Source organism: Coffea arabica, chromosome 4e (assembly GCF_036785885.1).
Source record: "Coffea arabica cultivar ET-39 chromosome 4e, Coffea Arabica ET-39 HiFi, whole genome shotgun sequence".
NCBI classification, from domain to species: domain Eukaryota; kingdom Viridiplantae; phylum Streptophyta; class Magnoliopsida; order Gentianales; family Rubiaceae; genus Coffea; species Coffea arabica.
Genome location: NC_092317.1, coordinates 167,952 through 192,705, shown reverse-complemented (window position 1 = coordinate 192,705; position 24,754 = coordinate 167,952). Strand labels below are relative to the sequence as shown.

At 37.0% G+C, this 24,754-nt stretch overlaps 3 protein-coding genes and 1 long non-coding RNA gene across 6 annotated transcripts; 2 read left to right on the top strand and 2 right to left on the bottom strand.

Moving 5' to 3' along the window:
• Positions 1 to 584: 584 nt before the first annotated feature.
• Positions 585 to 8,076, bottom strand: LOC113741449 (uncharacterized). 2 transcript variants are annotated; one of them, XM_027268981.2, is made up of 8 exons: positions 7,642 to 8,076; positions 5,541 to 5,860; positions 5,266 to 5,351; positions 4,075 to 4,221; positions 3,088 to 3,256; positions 1,402 to 1,514; positions 1,074 to 1,167; positions 585 to 909 (listed from the first exon to the last, which is right to left on the bottom strand). In XM_027268981.2, exons 2-7 carry the CDS (start codon positions 5,770 to 5,772, stop codon positions 1,075 to 1,077), a joined length of 840 nt encoding a protein of 279 aa, XP_027124782.1. In that variant the 5' UTR covers positions 5,773 to 5,860; positions 7,642 to 8,076; the 3' UTR covers positions 585 to 909; position 1,074. The 2 variants fall into 2 exon arrangements, with proteins under 2 accessions (XP_027124782.1, XP_027124783.1); XM_027268982.2 differs by having other exon boundaries at positions 3,088 to 3,190; positions 7,642 to 8,075.
• Positions 8,077 to 10,445: 2,369 nt separating this feature from the next.
• LOC113742722 (mediator of RNA polymerase II transcription subunit 8) lies at positions 10,446 to 17,477 on the top strand. Of its 2 annotated transcripts, none has more exons than XM_027270646.2 (12): positions 10,446 to 10,888; positions 11,011 to 11,135; positions 11,311 to 11,435; positions 11,542 to 11,722; positions 12,453 to 12,554; positions 12,644 to 12,711; positions 13,037 to 13,318; positions 13,798 to 13,854; positions 15,197 to 15,406; positions 16,089 to 16,142; positions 16,884 to 16,938; positions 17,127 to 17,477. In XM_027270646.2, the coding sequence occupies exons 1-12, from the start codon at positions 10,605 to 10,607 to the stop codon at positions 17,318 to 17,320; spliced, it is 1,737 nt and encodes a 578-aa protein (XP_027126447.1). In that variant the 5' UTR covers positions 10,446 to 10,604; the 3' UTR covers positions 17,321 to 17,477. The 2 variants fall into 2 exon arrangements, with proteins under 2 accessions (XP_027126447.1, XP_027126448.1); XM_027270647.2 differs by having other exon boundaries at positions 10,471 to 10,888; positions 17,049 to 17,277.
• A 114-nt stretch (positions 17,478 to 17,591) lies between these two features.
• Positions 17,592 to 18,204, bottom strand: LOC113742723 (uncharacterized). Its single transcript, XR_011813383.1, has 2 exons — positions 18,066 to 18,204; positions 17,592 to 17,829 (listed from the first exon to the last, which is right to left on the bottom strand). It is a non-coding gene; the product is annotated as an uncharacterized lncRNA (long non-coding RNA).
• Positions 18,205 to 19,484: 1,280 nt separating this feature from the next.
• LOC113742633 (7-dehydrocholesterol reductase) lies at positions 19,485 to 24,385 on the top strand. The gene is made up of 13 exons (XM_027270509.2): positions 19,485 to 19,718; positions 20,203 to 20,425; positions 20,824 to 20,879; positions 21,049 to 21,151; positions 21,241 to 21,306; positions 21,604 to 21,717; positions 22,082 to 22,208; positions 22,358 to 22,458; positions 22,795 to 22,920; positions 23,045 to 23,109; positions 23,418 to 23,499; positions 23,671 to 23,753; positions 24,027 to 24,385. The coding sequence occupies exons 1-13, from the start codon at positions 19,630 to 19,632 to the stop codon at positions 24,091 to 24,093; spliced, it is 1,302 nt and encodes a 433-aa protein (XP_027126310.1). The 5' UTR covers positions 19,485 to 19,629; the 3' UTR covers positions 24,094 to 24,385.
• Positions 24,386 to 24,754: the final 369 nt, after the last annotated feature.

Here is a 24,754-nt window from a genome sequence, read left to right as displayed (position 1 = left end):
CAAGCAGAAGCAGACGGAGTAAATAGATGACTCCAAAATGCACAGAAAAACAAACAGAATTTGTCGTAGTCCATAAAAGATCCATATATTACACATGGGGCTATCCACTACGTTGGATTGATTACTTGATCTAAGGGTAAACAGTGCATGCGGATGTAGTTTTCACCACACTCGCCCCCCCTTCTTTCTTTTAAGCTCTTTCTTCAAGGCATTTCCAGGGAAGGGAATGAGGTAAATAGCAAATTTGCTCAAACAATCACAATCTCCTCAACTCAGACTAATTATGATTAGATAAGCTAAAGGTGCGAAGAAATGAACAATGCAATGTACCTAAAAAGGAGCACCACTTAGAAAATAGAGCTACAGTAATTTTTACCGGAAAATTTTTTTCCTTGCATTGCAAATTGTTTTTCAATCACTTTTTTATCTTTCTAACCACCTTTTTTCTTACATATATCACAAAACAGAAAGAGCTACAATAATTATTCTAATATTTTTTCCAAATAATCTTCTATCAAAGCACACTCTGATATTTCAAAATACCCTGAGACATGCACTGTAAACTTAACGTAAGAACAAACTGATTATCCCAAATACTGGGCTTTACAAGCCTTCCACAATGTTCTCATTGCTTTTGTGTGATTACCAGTTGTATTAACAACAAAACAAGGAAATAAAAGAAGATGATCAATTTGTAATTCCAACAGTGAAACAATGTTTGTGATTAAATGAGATTTCTTCTAGGAAAAAATAAAGCACGGGACCTGGGGACAGGAAAAATTTACATATTACGATTCAACATGAGGTTGGATTGGTACGTGTAATTTGTGCATCTGAGAGACCAGATGTGCCACTGCCACCACAAAACCCTCTGGCTTATGAAGTTCTGAATCCATAATAATGGGGAACCTGAAAAAGGCAGAAGGTTATTATGTTAATCCGTGAAAGACATGTTAGTCGCAATTCCTTCTGCCCGTCAATGAAGACAAAAGGATATTTTACTAACTTCTACAATATAGACATCTAATCTTACAAGCTGTTACCAAAACCAATAGGCAGGCACAAATTCTCACCTTAATAGAGGCCCAACATTCTTAGCTCGGTAATGTGGCTGGGATCAAGATCTGGGACATCTTTACTGGATTCTCGGTCTTCAACTATGTACTCCTGTCAAAACAACATCAGACATCATCACCATAAACTTGATGCTTTACAAAAGAACTACTTTAACCCACCAATTATATGAAAACAGAAAGGGTGGGGAAAAACCTACTGTCAAACACAACAGTGCTGTGAACTTAAGTTTGGAAGAAAAAAACTACATTTGTGTATGTAAAAAAATTACAACATAACGAGGCCTCCTTATTAGGATCATTGTTTCATCAAACAATCATCTTGTACCTTTGTCAATTCTTGTTTGGCAAGTACATGGTAGTGGCGTTCATTGATCCTCTGCCCACAAATTATAGCTATGAAGAAACCATAAAGCAGACCCACCAACACAACTGCCAAAACTGCAAAGTGAAATGAAAAATGCTAAGATGTATTACTGTTGTAATAGGAAGGGACAGAATCCTAACTAGCCTTGAAATAAAAGATGAGAATACAAGGGGTGATGTGCCTAGATTCTTCATTGCTAAAAGAAATAAGAAGAGATATTCCTATGATGATTACAAACCGTAAATAATCTGACAGTGTTAGTAAGGCCATATTGAGAGAGGGAAAAAAAATAAATAAAGAGCTGTAGTTTCTCTTTTAACTTCTGCAATAACAGCCAACGGTCTAAAAATCAACAAAATTAGACTTGTAACCACACATATCGCAGAAGAATGACCCCAAAGGGAAAGTTAATTCTCTAATATACATGCATCTAGTGCATCTGGAAACTAGTAACAAGGACCTTCACTTGCAAACCAAATTCAGGAAACTGGGATCACAACTGAATAAGTACTACATGAATAATTACGAAAATCACATTGGTAAACAGCACTAGTACTAGTTTCTTTCATGTGAGGTCCTAGTCCTTCTATCTATTTACTCTTCTTCCCCTACCCATACCACTGCATATTAGAGCATTTCTACCAACAGAGTCATTAGAAGAAACCTGAAACTGGTTCTAACATATGATCTGAAACTAGTTTGTTATTCGTATTTCTGCTATAGTACTACTTTCTTTCATTTGCGGTCCTAGTCCTTCTATCTATTTACTCTTCTTCCCCTACCCATACCATTGCATATTGGAGCACTTCTACCAATAGAGTAATTAGAAGAAACCTGAAACGGGTTCTACCATATGACACTGACTCAAGAAGTTGGATATTTTGAAATCAATGTTCAATGCACTTTGTGCATTAGTGTGGTGTAGTACCTTTCTCATGGAGTACGAGGTAGAAATCCCATTGCCCATGAGTCAATATAATAAGAAGGTTATCAAGAACAACAAATCACTTTGCTCATTTTCTTTTCTATCCTTTTCCAGCTTTTAAATGTCTTTTGTAGAAATATAAAAGGTGAGGAAGGTGATCTGTATCTCTTTTTCACCCGAGCCATATGACCAGGGCCGCTAAAACTGACTAGTTCTACAATTTTGCATTATTAGCAAGTCATAAGATAAATTTGTTGCAGCAACCAGAGACTTGTACATTATGCACAATTTCCACCTTCAAGGTTACATGTTGGAGAAAAGAGGTGGGAAAACAAGGTCTTCCCCCATGCTACTTGCTGCAAGTATCATGCCTCAAGGGCAGATCAGACACCAACATGCAACTTCATGTTTAAGTGTTTTCTTTCTAAACCATAACAGGTGAAAGCTTACACAGCTTCAAAGGAGCTGAAATTAATGTTCTGTCAGCTAGAGAATGGAGAAGATGACAAATGAAAACATGATAAAAATGATCTTCATGTTTCAAAAAACCTGTCATATGGGCAAATAGTTCATAAAATGTAACCACAAAGTTCTCGTAGTTTTGCAATTTAAAATTGATATGCCAATTACACTAAGGCATGGAACATCAAGAACTGGCTGGTGTTCATATGCATGTAGTAACTAAAAAACAGTTGATGTTCATAGGTGCGGAATGATTTTACCTGCCATGGTATAAAAACCGTAAGGATGTTCTTCATAACCAAACATTTCCCTCAGTTCCTCTCCATAAAATTTGTAGACCAGCACACCCAAAAATGCTACAATCTGCAGAGTTTCAATATATGCATGCTGAAAGTCCATAATTAAGTACCTCAAATAGACTCCCAAAAACTGGAACAGAAAGGCAGCTATAAGGAAATTAATTTTAAAACCTGCATGCAATTAAGCATCTTCGGAGAATTTAAGCATCAAGAACAACATTTTCAGTTGAGCAAGGTGCTTTACAGTCTTATCTCTCAATCCAGCCAATTATGAACCCATTAGTCTTTACTCATGTAACTCTTAACAAGCTAACTAATACCCAGTTAATCCATTAAAAGATTCATTCAGTAGGCAACATATCATGCCTTGTAGCAAGATTAGGAGAATAAAAAGGCTCTATTAGATTGGTGAAATTACCAATTTAATCCTACATACAGCATGGTGATTCCAGTTGGTAAGATCAAGAACTTGGAACAAGTTGCTCTAAGTTGCTGAACTTTCCCTTGATGGACAAGGTCACCAAGATTTTGCTTGGAGCTTCCAAGAAACCGACTAGAAATTTACTAAATCCCATTTCATTCTTGGTTGACAAATGAAAATTACAGGATATAAAAAATATAACATGAACAATTTTGGGATAGAAGGGAAGATATAAGATACATCTCATACATTCACCTAACATGCGCATGCAAACAAAATAATACAGTCGCACATGCAGACAAATATTTGTATATGATTATATAGACCCAAAGAGCAAAAAAAGAAAAAGAGAGGAAGAAGAGGTCGACTATATGAAACCAGGCACAGTCCGTATGGTTAAAACTTTACTCAGGATGTTTCACATTGATGGCTTGCTGATTTGAAGACCAATTTGGAATATTACAGCTCTTATAGCATAATAAGAAGAAATAAGGGAAAAAGAGAGGGTAATAAAAATCATGTCATACCAGCTGAACAATAACAAAAATGAAGGCATGGTCCCTAGCAACAAGGAACTGGAATTTCAACCTCAACCACCAGCGGTCAGGTGGAACATTTGCACGCAATATGAACACTGCCCTGCATTCTGTACAGTGTGAAAAGGCAAAGCCCTCCTGAATGTTGGAAGGCAAAAAATTTAGTGCAAAATCTCCAGATAAAAAAGATTAGCACTGAATCTCAGAACTCCTTAGAATGATACTCTAGTGCTCAAGAGGTTGCCACCCTGCCCTCCAACCCACCCATGCAGAGTCCTTTATTAATTATTGCTTTCACTATTTAATTAAGCCATTAATTAGGAAGTTACATTCCCTACCTCCCCCCACAAGGTGACAAATGCAGGACGAGCAGTGAGTTACAGCAACATGTTATGAGCTGTTGTGTCACATCCTAGGGCAAGATTTTTGATGAGTAGTGAGTTACAACATGTTACAGCCATTAATTAGATATGTATCATGGACAAGATTTTTTCCTTCTGCAGGAGTAAATAATTAACCAGTAGTCATAGTATTTATGACTCAAATTTAGAATAGTACCAAACAATTTTGTTAAGTAAAACAACAATACAATCAGGTTATGTTAATAATTGAACTTTGAGAAGATTCTTTATGGCTTTTAGAAGTCCATGCATAATGTGGAGAAGCAAGTGAAGAGTGTATTGCTGCACAACTCATTGATTTTATTAAATTTAAAGAGCATTACAAAAGATTCGTGTACTTATACGAGATCTATGTTTAGGATAGTCAATGTTGTTTCAAAATTTACCAGTAAGCATGGCATCCAGTCACAAGATAGGGCATCAGTAACATCAGGAAAGCTTGAGCAAACAACTTTGTCCTTATAAAAAGGACAAACATAGACATATCTCTCTTCATCATCAAGTTTATCCCACCATGAAGAGATGCCATTTCTAAAACGGCACCTGGTCCACTTTGTTTAGTGACTGTATGCAAATTTTCTCTGGGTTTGTAGAGTATTAAAAATGATAACAAGTCTTCAGATATTTTTCCTCTTAAATACACAATATTAACAAACTTGTAGTATGACATAGTTTAGCATATATGTGGCAGAGACAAGGAATATCATCAATTCTTTATCTAATCAGAGGTGACTAACAAAAAGGATGAACTACCATTATGTAAACACTACGCAAAATTCACCTTTGTTGATCTCCAGTTATCAAGACATGATCTGTGGACATACTTCTGTGTGCCTTTACAATGACATGGCGCAATCAGATCTTCTCCTGACAATCAATGCTGAATTCTGAGTAAAACCAGAACATCTAAATGTGTATCTCTAATTAATCAAAGAAAATAGTCCTCAGTCATTTTGCCATATACACCTATTGGTGATTAGAAAGGTAAATGCATCAGCATGATAGGTAAATGCACCCAACAAGGCAAAAGGAACATTGAGGTATAAATACAGACACCTCCAGTATCAAGACATATACGGCAAAGTGGTTGGTCTGCATGTACTAAACAACAGTTTTCATCTGCATCACCACTTGGTGAATCATCGACTGTTAGAGAAAATTCTCCGCTGACAGTGATTTCAATTGAAGATGAAGACTCCTCAGATCTCTCGGCAGTAGCGGACTGAGATAAAATCGGCTCTGTTTCCAAAATATCCTCTGCCCGACTGTCATTTGACACTAATTGCATTGCGGAAACTGTTGAATGCAAATTAGATCATAAAATTCATACCCAAAGATAGCACTTGTAAAGATCATTTCAGAAGAAACCCCAATTCCTGCAGACAAGATGAATAATTGCAATATCAGGAGAAAATATCCAGAGTTGATATATGTGAAGCTACATGAATAACTTTTGCAAGAAAGTCTATTCTTGTCATTACTCATCTTCCAATACAAAGTTATCTTATCCAGTGCCCCAATAGCAGAAACGTTACAAGTACATATTCTATCTTGACAAGTTCATATATCCTAGTTGCTCATCTAGAGGTTAAGGTCACTAATCAAAGTCATAAATGGAAATAACTGCTGTTGATGCATATAATAGTAATGTATTAATGTCTTAGGAAGACATACTGCAAAAAGGAGGAAAGTAAATGCATTTTCACCATTTTTCAGCCTCATAAAAAGAAGTATTTACAGCAATCATGGTAACAAAGAAAAAACAACAACGGAATCATTAATCAATGAGATATCCACTAATAATACTGCATCCATTAGTTTGACACTAACTAGTTAGCTCCTATAAATATTTTCATTTTCTGCAATCTACCCAGTCATAAGAGTTAAGAAAGTCCAAAAAAATATTTTAACTCCAGGAAACTTATTTATTCATCTTTCACTCTGGCCAATTTTGTACCACTCAAATTCTACAGCCACCAAACAACACACAAGGAAACTAGGAGTGACAAAGAAGCATAAAACCAATATTCTACCACAACATCATCAAGGTATTAAGAGCTTTTAGTTCCAGTAAAAATAGCCCATAATCTCAGCTACCAACATGTTATGACATCTTAGAGTAATGACATTAGATTGAGAATTATTCAATTCGGTATCTGTTTGATCTGTCTACGCTTCCTCCTCTGCAATTTCTTAATAAAAACCAAGAGAAAAAAGATAAGATATCCATCCTAGCCAGGGTTAAATCTTGTTAAGGCCAGAAGCACAACTACGGGCGAGAGGCACAATACAAAGATCTGTCTGGATGTATTATGCTGATCTGATACATAAGATAAAGTGTTTAAAGGCTGCATACCATTGTTTTCAAAATTTTTGACTCAAGAATATGCTTGTGATTTGTCTGATCGTTTCATCAAATAGGAGTGTGAGCAATAAATTACGTATACTGGACAAAAGCACGTCAAATTTGGGGTCCAACAACGTCCAAGTTCCATGCTTATCATCATTCAAATATTTACATTCTAAAAGAAATTACATTCGTGTACATATCTCTGTGAATGACAATTTGATTAGATACAAAACAAACACGAGGATGATGGCACGCGCCATGCGGGAATAAAGCAAGGTATTAATCCCATAAGTGTTGATGGCATTGTTGAACAGTTGATTCTTGGAGACTAGTAGACATAGGATGTATCATATTTACTTTACAATGGAAAAGCATTTGCCATTTACGATGGAGATTTGGTCAAAGAATTGAAACAACATAATGATAGGGACAAAAATACAAGTAGGAGGAGGAGGAGGAAATTAAGTGAGGTGGATTAGTAGAACAGTAGTGCTAGTCGTCCCAGTTGGGTAGTGTAGTGCGAAGCAGAAGCAGAAAGGGGGGTGAACTGGGTACTGCTTAAATGATCAAACTTAAAGAGATCAGGGCAAGGAAAGGATGCAAGAGTGAGCAAAGCAATAAAGAAAACGGGCAAAGCTATAATCTTTTTGACCGACTGAGAGACAACAACGAGAATTTGCAGGAATTAATCAATCCATACGAGCAACTTAATCAATGTTAATAGATTAAGAAACGGACAACAAGAATCATTAGAAGGAAAAAAAATTTAAAAAAAAAAAAAGAGACGGTGAAATGAGGAGGAATTACCTGCAATTAAGCAATGGGAGAAGAGGGATCCTGGGGAGATTGGAAAAAAGACAGATAAAGAAATTGGAAAGAAAATGGAATTAGAATTCGCAAAGACTTGTTGGTCGGTAGGGAATTGATTTTCAGTTTTTTCGTTTTTTTTTTAGAAAAACTCTTATTGCGAGAGTCGCAGGGTGGACCGACGTCGCAAATGGAGGAGGAGGCAGTAGAAGTAGTTGAAGGCCAGGCAACACAACACTGTTTTGAATAATCAATTGTTTAAAACCCAGAAACAGGAAGGAGGACTGGAGGAGGAGTAGTGTGGATGGTGATGATGAATTATTGATTCAGGATTGCTGGGCGGGCGGAATGGACAGAAGGCATCGTCACCGGTCAGACCTGGAATCGGAAGTCCACATGTGATCTTCCTCCCTTTTGGATCTTTTTTTTTTTTTTAAATTAAATTAACGAGGAGGGAACTCGTACGAGTTGGAAGCATAAGTAGGGAGAAATGCAAATTGGTCCCCAATATTTAACTTACACACTAATTTTGGTGCATAATATTTCGATCAAAACGAATGTGACCCCAAAGTTTCAGCTTTTAGCTAAATCAGAGACAATCACTAGCAGTCAAAATCAAATTGCTGTTAGTCAATAGTTCTGACTTTTCACTTTTGATCCCCTGATGTTTTTTAGCTTGAATTCTTACGATTCTTTGAGCCTCAAATAATGATGTATTGAAGGTCATACGATAAAAATGAGAAAAAGATTAGATCAAAATTATATTGGATGTGCACTAAGGGTGCATTTGATAAAATCAAAATCTGAAATATAAGTCTATTGAGTTATTAAATTATTAAATACTAAAATCTTTAACATTTGAGTGTATTTTGTATTAAGTTATAATTGAACAGTTTATCATTTAATTTTGAGAATAAAAAACATGAAAAAGCTTATTAAACTTTTTTCCCTTCTTTTTTTATATTTTTATTTCATTTTGTTTATGTCACTAATTTCTTATATCTTTTCTTCTTATTTGCATATTTGGTCTCTAATTTGGCATAATATATTTACTTATTGTTTTGCACTGTAGTAATTTATTTATAATGAGTTTTATCATTTTTCACTTGTGTCGAGAATTTATACTGTCTGTTATAAATTCATTTATAAGATATGTGTTGTATGTATTATATGTAAATTAAGATAAGTTTGATCCCTTTTTTTTTTTTTGGGCGCTTCGATAGGTTATCTACTATGATATGCACGAAATAGGTGTCTTGTTAAAATTAATAGAATATTCAACAAATTTATCAATATATATGAACATTTTATTTTACCCCTCCTCACACTCTACTCAAGACCAATTGTCATGTATGAAATTTATATCTTAACAGCAACAAAGACTTTAAAAGTCCTTCTCTTGGTGATTGCGTCGATCCCAGTGGTTGCATATGAACATTAAAGGCATTATTTAAAAAACTTCATTATTAAATTTTAATAGAAAGGAAACACAATAAGAATGAAACAACAAAAGAAGATTAGTAATTATCTTCACTAATTATTTTGATTACATGTCCTTGTAGTCATTTGAAACCTGCTACAAGGACAAGTCATGCACGACGTTGTCTAATAGTGATTTGACTAAAGTCATCTGTTAAAATTAGTATTGTATTTTGTTTTCAACTAATTCTCATGCTATATATCGTCTAAGATTGTTATTTTGATATAATTCATTAAAAAAAAGGCGCTCTTTAAATTAAATTACAGTGTTATGTTGATATAAATAATTTTAACAATATTTTATAGGGATCTGGGAACATAATTGTCACAGAAGTAATTCAATTCACAATTCATTTTATTTAAAACCATAACTATATATATTTAAAATCTAAGAAATCATATTGATAGAAACTCCAGATGTTAGAGATCACAAATACAAGTTAGAATTGTATACTAATGGCAATATGATTTTGATAGTTACCTATCATGATTTTTTGTTAATTGTCATGAATTTGTCTAAAATCAAAAGATTCAAGTACTACTTTTGTTTTGATCAAAATGTTAAGGATCAATTTAGCACATAAACCAAATATGGGGGACCAAGACTGCGTTTCTCCCTAAATTACTATAATAAAATTATTTGTTATCTCTATTTCATCACCTCAATCCGATTGAATTACCTACACCAGTACATTCCTCTAGAATTAGTATCAATAGTAGTATTTATCTATCAAGTCAATGCTCCAATTTAACTTCTTATTCAATTCAAGAACTTTACTAAACCCACCTATCAACTTTAATATTACCCTTTTAAATTTAATTAACTTTTTATTTTTCTTTTTAGAATGTACATGTATAGAATTTAAAAGGGCTATGTTGTTTTTGAACTTGATTATATCAATAGTGAGATAATTTCATGTAAATCTACAAATGGTCTCCAAAAATAGGAATAGGAACAAAAGATAGGAGGATCTTGTGTCTCTCTATATTCTATTGATTTCTTCAAATTGATCTATTATTGACTAATCATTAATAATAAGTGAGATAATTTGTTTTCAATTTAAATTACATAGGAAGGAGAAAAAACATTTAAGACTAAGGCGAATTGCGAATTTTTATGAAAAAAATTTGTTGGCACATTTTTTTTTATTTTATATACATCATACTAAGCATATTTTGCCAAAAATAAAAAAATTTTAAAAACTTCAAATCTAAACGAGGCAAAAAGCTTTTAAAATTGACCTCCAAGAAGTATAGAAAATTTTCAACTAATGTGGGGACTGATTTAGATATTTGCCCATTTTATTGGCTTCAAGCAAAATCCAACGACTGAAGATGTCCTTTTGGACTGCAAAAAGGGAAGTAACGCTGTCGTTTACGCCGGGGGATTGGGCCAATTCAATAGTCTCTCTCTATTTATTGGTTTTTTTTTGTTTTTTAAATCACCCAAAGTGGAGTTGGGGTTGGGGGGACCCGTTATTTCCATGGCTGGCATAGAAGGAATTGCAGCGGTGGGAGGAGCTGGAATTGGAAGTGGAAGTGGAATAGGGGGAGGAGGAGGAGGTGTCTCAGTCTCAGAGGCTTCCCAGCAGCAGCAGCAGCAGCAAGGGACTTCAAGAGTGGCGGTGGTGGAGAGGCTGAACCCAGCAGTTCAACAGCAGCTAAACCTAGACTCCGTCAGGACTCGCGCCATCAGCCTCTTCAAAGCCATCTCTCGCATCCTCGACGATTTCGACGCCATTGCTCGCACCAATGCTGTTCCTAAATGGTCTTATTACTCTCCACCCATAATCTCTTCAATCTTTCCTTTTTCCCCCTCTTGTTCCCATACGTATGGATACCAATCTGATTAATTTTTATTCTTCTTTTTTATGCGTGGATTCCAACCAGGCAAGATATATTGGGGCAATTTTCTATGGTTAATTTGGAACTCTTCAATATTGTCGAGGACATTAAGAAGGTTTCCAAGGCTTTTGTCGTCCATCCCAAGAATGTCAATGCTGAAAATGCTGCGAGTACTAACCTACCTATCTCCTCACTGCTGTTTGTTTGCTTTTCGCTTATCTTTCTCAGTTTTAACTACACCCACACCCTGCTACTTCAAATTCTTAACCATCAAAAAAAAAAAAAAATTCCATCTTTGTAATTTCCCAACATTCAAACGTCTCCTTTTGCTTGCTTTCCCTGCAGTTCTACCTGTTATGCTGTCATCAAAATTACTGCCAGAGATGGAAATGGAAGACAATTCCAAGAGAGAGCAGCTGTTACTTGGCATGCAAAACCTTCCCCTCTCCTTGCAAATTGACAAATTAAAGGTCCGACTAATCATCATTATTATTTTTTGCTTAAACATTTCCCACGCTTATATCTTACACCCATATGTTCTGGACTCCTTTTTCCCCCCCTTCTTCTGGTTCATAGAATAGAATTGATATGATTGGCGCTGCGTGTGAAAGCGCTGAGAAGGTCATAGCTGATACCCGCAAAGCCTACTTTGGTACTAGGCAGGGTCCTACACTTCTTCCAACCATAGACAAGGTTCAAGCTGCCAAAATTCAAGAGCAAGAAAATTTACTTCGGCATGCTGTCAATCATGGTGAAGGTGTTATTCTTACCTTGAATTGCTTTCCATGATAAGCTACTGAGACTTTTTATTTTTTCCCCCCAACTAGTTAAAATTACACCAATTGCTATAGAGTATTGATGATCTTTTGTGTGTGTTTTTTTTAAGTATACTTGATTCCAATACAGGTCTCTAGATAGTGAATTCTGTTTAGTTGATGTGACATAGGTTTTTTATATAGATACAGTATCATCAATTATGAAGCGCAAAATGAGAGTAAACATTCTGGGTCTGCTTTCTCTTGTTTCTCAATGACTGAAATCCCTCATATTGTTTCCAAAACAAGGTTGAGGCTTTAGGAGGGGAGAAGGTTGTAACTGTAGTAATAACATAACTTTATTATTGAGGAGGAGGAAAAAATGAGCGAGTAACAGAAAATTTTGGAAGCAAATGAAATTAATACCCTAGAAAAATAAAAAATTCACTCTGAGTTGATGATTGTGCCTTTAATTCAAATGGTTCTTGTGAAGAAAATAAACTGGGCAAATTGTATTATTTGTTTTTGAGAAGCAAGAACAGATAAAATCATCACTCAGTGCTGTTCTGCACAGCAGTTAAAGTTATATAACTTTGACAAGTTTGCTCTCGGGGAAACCCCTTTGAGCTTTTGAAACTCCTTGACAGTTGAATTCCTAAATGCAAGCTGAAACAGCTTGTCAGAATTGGTATATGCTGGTCTTAAGAATTGATGGAAGTGGTCTGTGTGCAGGGTTGCGGATACCCGTAGAGCAAAGACAGATTACATCTTCACTCCCAGTGCATTTGGTAGATATACTTGGTGATGGTGCCCAGACTTTTACAGATTCATCTGGTATAGTCTATTAGTTTCTCCACAGCATGCCTCTCAAAATTTATTTATCAAAATTTTTGGAGTAACCAATAATCTGACCTTCGTTTTAGGAATGTACATGAAAAGTACACCTCCCCTAGCATCAAGCAACACTAGCAGTCAGGGAGCCATGTTACAGGTTTATACTATCAATTTCTTCAAATTTAACTTCCTCCACATCCCAGGAGGATTTTGAATTTCTTACTGCCTGACATGCCTTTTTTAGCTCATCTGAATAATCTATTATCAGTTTGCATTTAATTTCATCAAATTGTTTTTTGGAATTGGGTTGCTATAATCTCATTCTCGAATTTTTTTGTTTTGAGTTCTTTTTGAAGTTCTGGTCTTCTTTTATTTCTCCTCATATTTAATTAAATTTAGGCTGTCCCAGCTTGAATATAAAACGTAACTTTTCCCTTCTGCTTAACTGGCTCTTGGTCCTGATGAGATGATCTTTAGAATAGGCTTCTGGAGCACCACATATGGGAAGGGCAGCAGCTTCTCCTAGTGCTGCTAGTAGTACCTCTTTTGACCATACAACAACGTCTCCACTGCCGTATGCCAATTCCCCGAGGTCTGGTGCAAGCATGATGAATACTCCATCTCCTCAGCAACAGTCACACCAGCAACAGCAGCAGCAGCAGCAGCAGCAGCAAAGGCAGAAAATGATGCAATTGCCACAGCATCAGCAGCAACTTCTCGCTCAACAGCAGTTTAGGCAGTCATCATTGCCTGGACTAGGGCAGGTAGAATGTCTAGAATCTGCTTAAGTGATTTCGTTGGTTGAGTAATGAAATTACACTAAACAGAGCAAATCCATCATTGCAGACTTAGTACTTCAATGGCAAAGCGAGATTTAACTTAAAAAGACTTCTGCTGGTGCATGACCAAAAAAATATTTTTTTCCTTAACCTTTTTCTTTGATATTTACATTCTTTTTCTTTCGGCTTTCTCCACTGACCCAGAGGGCAAATAAAAATGATGAGAAGTAAGACAAAGCATCCCTCTTGAGAACCTATGATACTCTGTACATTGGATATATTATATCCCTCTTCTTTCCTTCATCTCCCATGAGCTGTTGTTTCAGTTTATATTTTTCAATTGACCTCTGCTGAAGTGTAATATACAACTCTTCAAGTGGCTGAGTTGGCTGATGCAAAACTTTTTCCATTTTTCTCCATCTAGCTGAAATTTTCTTTTGTCAAACTGAATATGGTCTGTACAGAATCAACAAGGGCAGCTGCATGATCTTCAGGGCCAGTCGCAACAAAAATTCCAGGCGGTAATTGCAAACCTATTTTACCTTCCCCCTCCCCCTTCTCTTTATACCTCAGTTTCACGTCTTTCTTATTTGCTTTTCCTTTTCTATTTTCTGTCACTGGACTCCCCTCCTAAGGTAATTTGGCATCATGAATTATTCATGTAGTTCTCTTCCCTGTGCACCAGTTTGTTTTTCATTGCTCCACAAGTGCTTGTTTATATTGTATGACGTACTTGAAAATGAATACGTGCCAAGGCATGCTATGCCTTCCTGGGAATTCCATCTATCAGAGTTCCTTCACATGACAGTATCACCAATCAGCTGGTCATGCTATGCATGACTAGATGGATCTTGGATCTGGTTCTGAGAACTTCTCTATCCTGGTTTTCTCTTATGTGTCTTTTGAGACTTCCAGTGTCCCATGTGCAAATGAGGATGTTGAAGTTATGATGTCATGTTCATTCTGCTGCTTCCCTCTATGCTACTGCTAGTAGTTCAAGTCCTGTTAAATTCCATAAATATCCATGTTCTGGTTTGTCATCATTGCTTGTAGCAAATTGAGCATCTTTTAGTTGTTATATAAGGGAACATCTAGTCTGCAACTTGAAAGAATCTCCCACAAACTTGACTAATATTTGTCCATTGCAAATGGAATGCATACTTTTCTTTTCAATCCCTTCTCGAATAAACTTTAATTTAATTCAATAGAAACATTAAACTTTTGGCTATTTCTACCTTTTGAATACTTCACACACACACACAAGAAGAAGGAAAAAAAGCTAGTGGCCCAACTCCCTGTTTCTAAGTTAGTTAATAGGGAGTTCGACCACTTATATTTTTCACTTTCCCATTAAATCATTTTGTATCCTCAACTCTTCCCTTACATCTTGCCTAGTCAATCTATGACATTCAATTTGGGATGGGGAGTAGCATTAAGTTGTGTCAGGTCTGTCATATTAGTTAGTAGATGGATTGCTTATTCAAGGACTTATGCTGAAGGAATTCTGGGACCATTGAGTTGTAAGTTTGGAGGAGTTCTTAATAAGTGATCGCTTTGTACATTGTGTGTATGGGTCATGTTGATGCCATAACTCTGAAGTTTTACTTTGCTGTAACTTAGCCTGAATGATAAATAAATAAGTCTTAACAATTCATGCCTCTTCATTTCTGTGGTTTTGTAATTCACATTGATTAGTTTTTGTATTATAGCTCTCTCTTCAATATGAATGGGATGACTTAAAACATTTAAAATGCTCTCTCTTTCTCTTTTAGTGGAGAGGCATTATATTATAGTAGTCATTGTTGTACCAGAAATTCTGTTGTTCACATATTTTATCAATAAGAATGTCTCTGCCTTTTCCAGTTACACGGCCAACATCAGATGCAATTCTCTCAGCCACTGGGGGCCCAGCAATTTCAGGGAAGGCAGCTGACATCTGGGGCCATTCAGCATGGTCTGGGTCAAAGCCAACTCAATCAAGGAAGCCAACTGAATCGTCATTTAAACCAGTTTTCTAACCCTGCAAATACTGCATTATTTAGTGCCGCTCAGAATACACCAACTACCCAGATGGTTAGACAATTAGTTTGTTTTCCTTTCAATGCTTAACAGATCTGTTGATTGACCTTTTAAGTCAATTAAAAACACTAGGTTTTTGTCCCTTGTTGTTTGATGCTTTTATAGAGATCTCTATTGGATATATCTAATCAATACTTCCGGTTGCACCTTGTTGTCTTACTTCTCTTGACATACAGATATTAAATACTCAACTCCTAGGAACTCTCTCTTTTTGTCTAGTCCCTGTGAGCATTTATATGGATTTAAACTTCATAATTCCTTACCAATGAGCATAACTTTGGCTTTTGTCTGACAAAAATTTGGTCCTAAGAAGGTAGTTCTGGTTCCCAAATTAGTTCCTTATGATACTTCCTTCTGAGAGTCAATGATGTCGTTAGGCATTCGTACCTAGTTTCTCATTTGGTGTTTGCTCATGGATAGGTTTACTAATAGCCTTAATATTTAACCTCATCTGTTTCTTCCCTTGGTTGTTCAGAATTCTTATTTTGAAATTTACCTACTCACCTTTGGTCTTCACTAGCCAATTAACTGCAAGTTGACTATCTTCTTTTTAAACTATGGTTCTGAAACTCTCCTTCTATTTTGTGTTCCTTTTGTTTGAGTTATTTTGAAAGTCTTTCAATATTGATAAGGTTGTGTATAGGTCAGTCTCTCATACTTTTCAGTTCAATGTCAGATTCCAAACATGTCAGCGATGATGCCATCTCAACCACTTATGCCCAGAATGCAGGTTAGCTTTGCAATTCAATCTGCTGTTCTTATTGCCCTCTTTTCTAGCTTATTGAGAATGATATTGAATGGAGCTTTCTTGGGAGGAGAAGCAAATTTGAACATGATGGTGCTGCTTTGCTTCACAAAGTTGAGGCATGTTTTAAGGGTGAATTAGCTTCCAGTTTTTTTTAGTTTTTGGACAGTCTTAAATTCTCAATATAATACCTTATGTGCAAAGTGATGCAGATGTAACCTGAATTTGAGAATTGTACCTCAGACGTCGTCAAGTTCATCTCCTAATTGACCAAAATACCAAACACCCTGATGTTAGAATCTAGGGCTGATATAAATGAAAAGGTGAAATGGTGGTGCAGATGAACAAAAACTGTTGTTTTGACTTGACAAAGATATTCAAGTTTTCGGACATGATTGTGTGGTATGCCTTTGTAATGTTTGAGAATGACAGTGGAACTGATTAAAAAATTTTAGTGCTGGTCAACAGTTAGCTGTTTTCCGTTTCACATGTTTCAACCAACAGTTAGTTCTTTTTAGTTCTGAGGTAAAATTGCAATCTTCATCGAATCAAAAGGAGGGGTCTAGTTTATACAGTTGAACTTGTTTAAGTTGTCATGATCTTTTACAGCAGTGTTCAACTTGGTTGAAGAAATTCTGTCATCCTTATGAATGTTTTATTACTGGATGTATCTTTAACTGGCAATTATGTCATGAAATGCTCTTACAGTAACTTTGCTGCTTTCAGTTTGGAATGTCTGGTGGCAGTCGGACTCTTACTTCACAAAACCTCAGTGACCAAAGTATGGAATTTGCTGTTTTTCTTGCGCGTACTGTTTTTCGTTTTTTAAGCTTTTGTCATGCCTAATTTTGTGCTATCTAGAATGAGGATGACATATAGACCTTCGTCTAGTTTTTTCTAGTTGGAATTGTAAGCATGCATGTCAACTGTGAGCGGCGGCCTAAAACAAAAATGGGGACCTCTTTGCAGTGTTTGGCATGGGAACTACCAATCCTGGAAGTATGATGCCCATCCAGCAACAGCAGCAACAGCATGGTTCACAAGGTGCTTTTGGAAACATGCAACAGAACATGCAGAATCTACAACCTGGAATGGTGCCTCTCCAGAATACACCGCAAAATCATCCCAATTTTCAACAACAAAGACCGCAAAACCAACAGTGATATTAGTTTATACTTGAAAATTCTTGTTCTAATTAAAATTTTGTTGGATGACTTTCATAGCATAAGACGTGTACAATGATGCTGCATATCAGCATCAAAGTTCTGTATCACATGTATTGACAATTCCAGCATGAAATGGTAAATTTTTTTTATTTTTTTTTGGGGTTTCGGAGATGAATAATGGCAGGGCCCAAGCATCATGCTATATCAGTTTTATGGGAGCTCAGGAAAATAAGACGTAAGATATGAAGCTTGAGGTACACACAATGAATTTGATGAAGAAAAATGGCAAATCGGTTAGAGTTAAATTTCAGTTTGCATGAACAAGATAGATAGTTTTGCTACAATGATTCAAGTGGCATGTCAGAAAGCAGCGTATACGCCTTGCATAAAAGACCTGGCGTTAGAATTGAATGCAGCATTTCAAGCTTGGGGATGTTAAAACTTGAGTGGGAAGTCAGAGACACAAGGAACAATGACTGCAACATTTGAGCACCAACCATTCTAACCTGCGTTATACAAATTGGCAGATGAGCTAACTGAATGGAAAACGACGAGTTTGGTTCTGTATAAAAAAAAAATGAGAAGTGCCTCCTAGTTCTGCAAACGGGGAAAGATTATTGAAAAGTTGGAATGTCAACTTTTACTGGACGGGGAAAAGGGAAGGGAGGTAGTTTTTGAGAGTGATCAGTTGATGACTTAATTCAGTTTATGAAGCAATGAGGATGGGAGATGGAAAGCTTACAAGTCTTTGAGACACGAGCTTTTAGAATCGTGCCCTGGGTGGGCCTGGTAATCCAAGGAAAAAGCCAACGGAGCTGCTGCAGCTGGCTGCAGCAATGGATCAGACGGGTTTGTGTGTAGGAGGGTGAGGCTTTCAAAGGATGAATGGGTGGAGAGAGGGGGTGAAAAGGGCGGCGTTGGAGTGGGAGATGAAGAGAAGCAGTACTTGTGATGACCAGGTCCTACACTGATTGGGAGAGGGGTTGGTGGAGTTGGCGGAGATGATGATGATGATGGATCAGAATAACATGGCTGGGTGGTGGTGCTGCTGCCCATTTTTATTCCTCCTCCTCCTTTTCCTTTGCAACAAACTAAAGAAGATACTACCTTAATCTTGATAATACAGAGTTAATACATTATTGAGAGATGATAGAAGTTTTGTTTTTGCAACGGAGAAGCAAGGATGCGATGTTGGGGGGGGGGGGGACTGGGAGATGTGAACTGCAGGTATGACCAAACGGTCACACAGGCAATAGCAGCCAGCCAGGCCAACCATTCCAAACCAACAACTTAACTGGTGGGAGTGTTAAGTTTTGACTGTTCAAAACTTGATAGTGTAATTCAATTCACCAGTACTACTTTCTTCCCTTTAGTTTAGGGGCCGCAAAGAAAAGACCGTCCCTGATTCTATGGAAAAATCGTCTCTTCTTTATTTGTGATTATCCTCATGAAGCAATTGCCTCCCTTCCTTTCCTGGTCTTGGCTCGGCTACTAACTAAGAGGAAGGGAACTTTTAATAAAAAAAACACACGCACACTGTACTATCCATCCATCCATCCATCCATCAAAGCTTTGAGAAAACGGAGTTATGATGCTATGTCTACAAGAAGAATTAAAGTTTTAGACAAACTTCCAAAAAACTCACGTTCCAAACCTTTTGATGCATGAATGAATATATAAATAAATACCCAATTTGAGGTGCAAGTCGCAATATGGACGTGGTAACTAAGGTGGGGCTGGGGCCTTGCCTTTGTGCTAAGTGAAGCCTCACATTGGGGGTCTGTACCTTGATGAGTTGTGGGCTAATAGTAACTAAAGCTGGACAGCGGCAGAAACGAGTGAGCAGAAAAGGCCCAACAAAAGGAAGGGAAGCAATGCCAGAAAGACGGAGGATTGAGTTCAGGGAGGCCAGACAGCGGGTGACATGAGGCTATTCTAGTCTTGTCCCTCTGAGTCTTCTCAGTCTAGTAGCACAAACTACAAAGCATCTGCTCATCTCTCTCTGTCTCAGCTTTGTGATTTCTTCGTGGACTCTTTGGGGGTCAACCGAAAAAAAAAAAATATATAGAGTGGATTTGAGAGAAGCAAGCAGCTCTTATTTCTTTCTTTCTTCTTCTTAGTTAGTACTTAGTACTGTTGATTCTCTCATATGTTTTTTTTTTCTAATCAATAATCAATAATCAATAATCAATCAGACTCCAGAATACGTAGGAGAACAAGAAAGAAAGAAGTGCCCTCTGTCCTCTCTGAGAGTGCAAAAGTAGTAGGCAGTTTTGAGAGAGAGAGAGAGAGAGAAGAAGAAAGAAATGGGGGAGAATATGGCGCACTCACCCTTGGTCACCTATGTCTCCGTGCTCTCTTTACTTAGTCTCTGCCCTCCCTTCGTTATTCTCCTGTAAGTTCCCAAACCTTCTCTCTCATTTCTTTACTGTCAAATCTACATCTTCCCTTTCTCTCTTCATCTTTTTATCGACCTATGTACATCAAATCTCCCTTCGCTTTCTCTATGCAATAGATAGGATGCAATTGGGATTTGGGACTTGTGTTTTGCTTTACTTTTGTTAATATACATATAAAGATTTATTGATCTTTATCAGAATTCGTAGATTCTTTTTGACATCTTCGACTATCAGTATGACTTGCTCCTCCTTTTTAAGCATGTGATAACAGACTACATAACCATTGCCATTTATCGAGAATAATGCAGATGTGCAAGACTGGTTTAATCCATATGTTCTTACCTTACCCTCTTTACTTACCTGTTCCCGGAATTTCTTCCTTTTGCTTCGCTTGCTTCATGTTGTTTGTACCCTTCGTTTCGAGTATTCCCCCACTCAAACGTATGCTATTTCATATATTTGTACATTTAACTACCGCAGATGGTACACCATGGTACATGCGGACGGATCTGTATTGCAAACTGCCAATTACTTGAGAGACCATGGCATCCAGGGCCTCCTTCAGATTTGGCCCAAACCCACTACGACTGCTTGGAAGATCATTGCTTTTTATGCTGCATTTGAGGCTGCACTTCAGCTGTTTTTACCTGGCAAAAGGGTCGAGGGTCCAACTTCTCCTGCTGGTAATAGGCCTGTCTATAAGGTACTACCGGCATTTTTTGGACTTTCTATACTTAGGGGTGCTTTCTTTTGTTTATTTCGTTTCACCTTATTTAGATTCTGATTTTGCAAAATCAGCTTTTTCTTTTTTAATAAAAAAATGTTCTCCTTTGCTTTTGGACCTAGATTTTTCACTAAGGAAAAAAAAGCTAAAATCTGAATTCTACTCAAGAGTAGCTTGTGCTGATTCTGATTAATTAGCTTTTTTTGTAAAATCTACAACAACCGAGAAGAGGCCCTTGCTCCTGTACTTTTTATCACATGCTTTGTTTTGCAAAATAATTGACTGCCGATTGTGACTTGCTCTATACTACGCACTAACATTTCAGCTTTATCTAGTTGACTAGTTTAGTCTGCTCAAATATTATTCTTCACTTGCAGGCAAATGGCTTGCAAGCTTTTGCTGTCACATTGGTTACATATCTCGGCCTTTGGTGGTAAGGTTTTTCTTCTTCTGGTGTATTGAAATGAATCAGTTGCTCTCACTATTTGCTATTTTATGTTTCTTTTGTTTTTCTTCTTTTTCCTTCTCCATTCAACCAATGGCAACTTATGAATGAACAGTAACTGTTTTGCTTCTACATTTACCTCTTTATTGATCCTCAGGTTTGGGATATTCAACCCTGTAATTGTCTATGACCATCTTGGAGAAATATTTTCGGCTCTCATCTTTGGAAGTTTAATCTTTTGCTTGTTTTTGTACATCAAAGTGGGTACTGCAATCATGCTAAGCATTTTTTGATTATTCTTTATATAGACATATTTACATTTTTCTGATTCATGGTTCATGTGTTGAAGGGTCATGTTGCTCCGTCTTCTACTGATTCTGGATCATCAGGGAACATCATAATCGACTTCTATTGGGTGAGCATCTTTAAAAATTGATCATTTTTGTGGTTAATAATCTAATTGATCTTACCCATTCAATGAACTTTTCCTTGGCATTGTGGGCAGTGACCTATTTATTGTTCATGTTTGTTGTATACGCCTTGTGTAATAATAATGTGCATTCCACAAGGACAAAACACCGCCCTTCCCCACACCCCACCTAAAAGGAAAAAGCAAATAAACAAAAAAAAATGTGCAACTTTCAATCTTCTCAATGGAGTGTCAAATGATGTGATATTTGAGCAACCACATTCAAAGTTGAGAATGTTGCAGGGAATGGAGCTCTATCCTCGCATTGGCAGGAACTTTGATATAAAAGTCTTTACAAACTGCAGATTTGGAATGATGTCCTGGGCAGTTCTTTCTCTTACATACTGCATAAAGCAGGTATTTCTCTAGCATTTACTGCCAAATATTATTAATGGACTTTGGCTATCTATTGGTGATTCTTACTTCTTCTAATGTCTCTTGGACTTTTACAATCAGCATTCTTCCATCTGCCAAAGAAGATACATGAAACACCTCGTACTTCCTGGTTGCTAAGGGACAGGGACCCCATTGGGTTCTCAATATGCCACCTAAAACTAAGAAATGCCCTGTATTTTATTTGTTTTGAACCTTTTGATCTGTGGCCACCCATATGTTTTGTGAAAATTGATGTTGTCAGTTTAACAACCAAATCGAAGCATCTGAAGTTTCAAAGTTGTTTGTTTTGGTTAATCGGTTCTAATTATGTCTCTGTACCTTCCAGTATGAAACTTACGGGAGGGTTGCTGATTCTATGCTTGTCAACACTACATTAATGTTGGTGTATGTTACCAAGTTTTTCTGGTGGGAAGCTGGATACTGGAATACAATGGATATTGCACACGATAGAGGTTTGTAGCTCCACCTTTTCAATTTTGTATTTTCTGGCTTCTATTCTTGATGCCTTTTCTTTAGTTTGTATCTTAACTGTGTTTTCTCCTCCGCCTATTGCTATTGATGATCAAGTCACTCTTTTGGCAATTCCATTGTGTTGTGGCAGCTGGTTTTTATATTTGCTGGGGATGCTTGGTGTGGGTCCCGTCAGTATATACTTCCCCTGGCATGTACCTAGTCAATCATCCCGTCAATCTTGGTGTTCAGGTACTATTGCTTCAAAAGAATGTTGCATGCTGTTAAGTATGATGTGTATTCAATTGGGTGATAAATTGATTTTTTCAATTTAGCTGTAGTGGTGGTATTGTTTAGCTTCAAATTTGGCCCTTTGCTTTTTGTGCATAACGTTGCAATGGAGCTTCCATGATAGACAAAGCATCCAAGTTCCTGGATGTTAGGTCCGTAGACAAATGGTAACAAAATTCAGAAAAACAGAGTGCTGATGTTAATAATTAGTAAATAATAATCCGCTTATGTTTCTTGTTGTCTTATATATTTCTCACAAGGATGATTTTTCTTTTTTCTTTTTTTTTACCCTGTCAGCTTGCTCTTTATATCCTTGTAGCTGGCATTCTTTGCATATATATCAACTATGACTGCGACAGGCAAAGACAAGAATTTCGTAGAACAAATGGCAAGTGCTTGGTTTGGGGGAAAGCTCCATCTAAGGTATGATGCATTCCATCGAGGAGTCCTGAGATTAGTAGACTTTCTGTTTACCATGTCTGCTATTGCTGTCATGTAATTTTTCCTGGCTGGGGTTAAAACTTCGTTTGGTTTGTATCACCTTCAGATTGTTGCCTCGTACACTACAACTTCGGGCGAGACAAAAACCAGCCTTTTACTAACATCAGGATGGTAAGTTATTTCTGCTTGGCCTGGGGTTAACCTTCCAATTCTGTTCATGCTGAGCTTGGTTGATATTTGTTTAAAGATGAACATAATTTTGTTTTGTTTCAAGGTGACGAACGATCAAATGTAATTCTTCATTAAGAAATTATGATAAGTTTAATTTCCCAGCTTGTGATGTGGTGGTCTGCGTTTCTTTGATCTGTGTGAGCGTGGTGGAGTATACCGGAACACTGAAATCTGGATGGACCTTGGCCGGTATCTTAGGTGAAATGACTTTGGACTTCCTCTGATATTGTTAGTTGCTGTTTGTGCAGGTGGGGCTTATCTCGTCATTTCCATTATGTACCAGAAATATTAGCAGCTTTTTTCTGGACTGTGCCTGCTCTGTTTAGTCATGTAAGCAAGTGCGACAGACATAAGAAGTTGTAGTGCTTGAGATTCTTTTTTTTTTTTTTTCTTCGCTCCAAAAGAAGATTTACAAGGTCCTACCAGTATTTGGGTGTCAGGATCTTTTACAGTAAACTTCATAACCCTGCTCTCTTTTTTTTTTTTTCTCTTCTTCTGCAGTTTCTTCCTTACTTCTATGTAGTGTTTCTGACAATCCTTCTCTTTGACCGAGCCAAAAGGGATGACGATCGATGCAGATCAAAGTAAGCTAAGATGAAATCTCTCTCTCTCTCTCTCTCTCTGTGTCTTTTGGTCCATGGGAAGTCTGTTTAATGTGTAGGACACAGAAATCTTTCGCAGATCAAATACAACTTTTTTGGCTTTGAACTAGTTCTTGTGCTTTTTTGAGGTCGTGCATGGAAAATTCAGTCCGTGTCCTCAATGAGTAGTAATATTACAGATGGGGGTGGTTTTGTTGCATGCATGCAGAATTAGGAATATTACGCTGAGTATTGAGTGTGGTGGATGGTGTGCAGGTATGGGAAATACTGGAAGCTATATTGTGAGAAGGTACCGTACCGGATTGTTCCCGGACTCTACTGAGTGAGGAGGTTCTCTCTCTCTCTCTCTCGCAGCCGGTCGGTCGGTGGGTGGCGTCTCATCAAATTGAAGCTGTAATATTATTATATATACAGTATTGAAGATGGATGTTTGTCAACGCATTTTCAAGTGTTTATCTGGGGGCAGAAGGAAGTGGTGGTTGTACTTTGTTCTGTTCTGTTCTGTTCGGGGGTTCACACCAATCAGCACATTGGTAATTACTAACTAATAAGAAATGTTTTGGAGGGAGGCACATTTTATTTTTTATATAATTAATTAGGGACTACTTCTACTTTGTCAGTAGTTGCACATTTATTAGTACTACTATATAATAATATACTGCCGGGGACCAGACTCACCCCATAGTTTTTTTTGATAACCCAAAAAAAAAAGACAGAGAGCAGTATCTGTTGTTATTAATCAAACTGTTTGAATATGCAGAAGATAATAAACAAACCATAATAATAATAATTTAAAAAAAAAAATACCAAAAGAAGCGAAACTGTTGTGAGTGTGAGTGATGTTTGGAAGCGAAAACCAATTAGCAAAAATAGTAGCAAACGCACTACTGTACCAATTGTGAATTAACGGTCCCAACATCTGGGCTTTCCTTCATGTTTTCGTGGATTACTAAAGGGAAAGCAGCCCAGCCCACTGCGAGTCC

What these genes read in the sequence shown, in the direction of transcription:
- LOC113741449 (XM_027268981.2), bottom strand. Translation starts at nt 5,772, where the DNA reads ATGCAATTAGTGTCAAATGACAGTCGGGCAGAGGATATTTTGGAAACA. An exon ending in TATATGTCTTGATACTGGAG is followed by an intron (nt 5,352 to 5,540) that starts GTGTCTGTATTT and finishes ATTGATTGTCAG; the next exon opens with GAGAAGATCTGATTGCGCCA. An exon ending in TTTTTGTTATTGTTCAGCTG is followed by an intron (nt 3,257 to 4,074) that starts GTATGACATGAT and finishes TTTCTGTTCCAG; the next exon opens with TTTTTGGGAGTCTATTTGAG.
- LOC113742722 (XM_027270646.2), top strand. Translation starts at nt 10,605, where the DNA reads ATGGCTGGCATAGAAGGAATTGCAGCGGTGGGAGGAGCTGGAATTGGA. An exon ending in TGCAAATTGACAAATTAAAG is followed by an intron (nt 11,436 to 11,541) that starts GTCCGACTAATC and finishes TCTGGTTCATAG; the next exon opens with AATAGAATTGATATGATTGG. An exon ending in TGCTGTCAATCATGGTGAAG is followed by an intron (nt 11,723 to 12,452) that starts GTGTTATTCTTA and finishes GTCTGTGTGCAG; the next exon opens with GGTTGCGGATACCCGTAGAG.
- LOC113742633 (XM_027270509.2), top strand. Translation starts at nt 19,630, where the DNA reads ATGGGGGAGAATATGGCGCACTCACCCTTGGTCACCTATGTCTCCGTG. An exon ending in CCTCCCTTCGTTATTCTCCT is followed by an intron (nt 19,719 to 20,202) that starts GTAAGTTCCCAA and finishes TAACTACCGCAG; the next exon opens with ATGGTACACCATGGTACATG. An exon ending in GCTTGTTTTTGTACATCAAA is followed by an intron (nt 21,152 to 21,240) that starts GTGGGTACTGCA and finishes CATGTGTTGAAG; the next exon opens with GGTCATGTTGCTCCGTCTTC.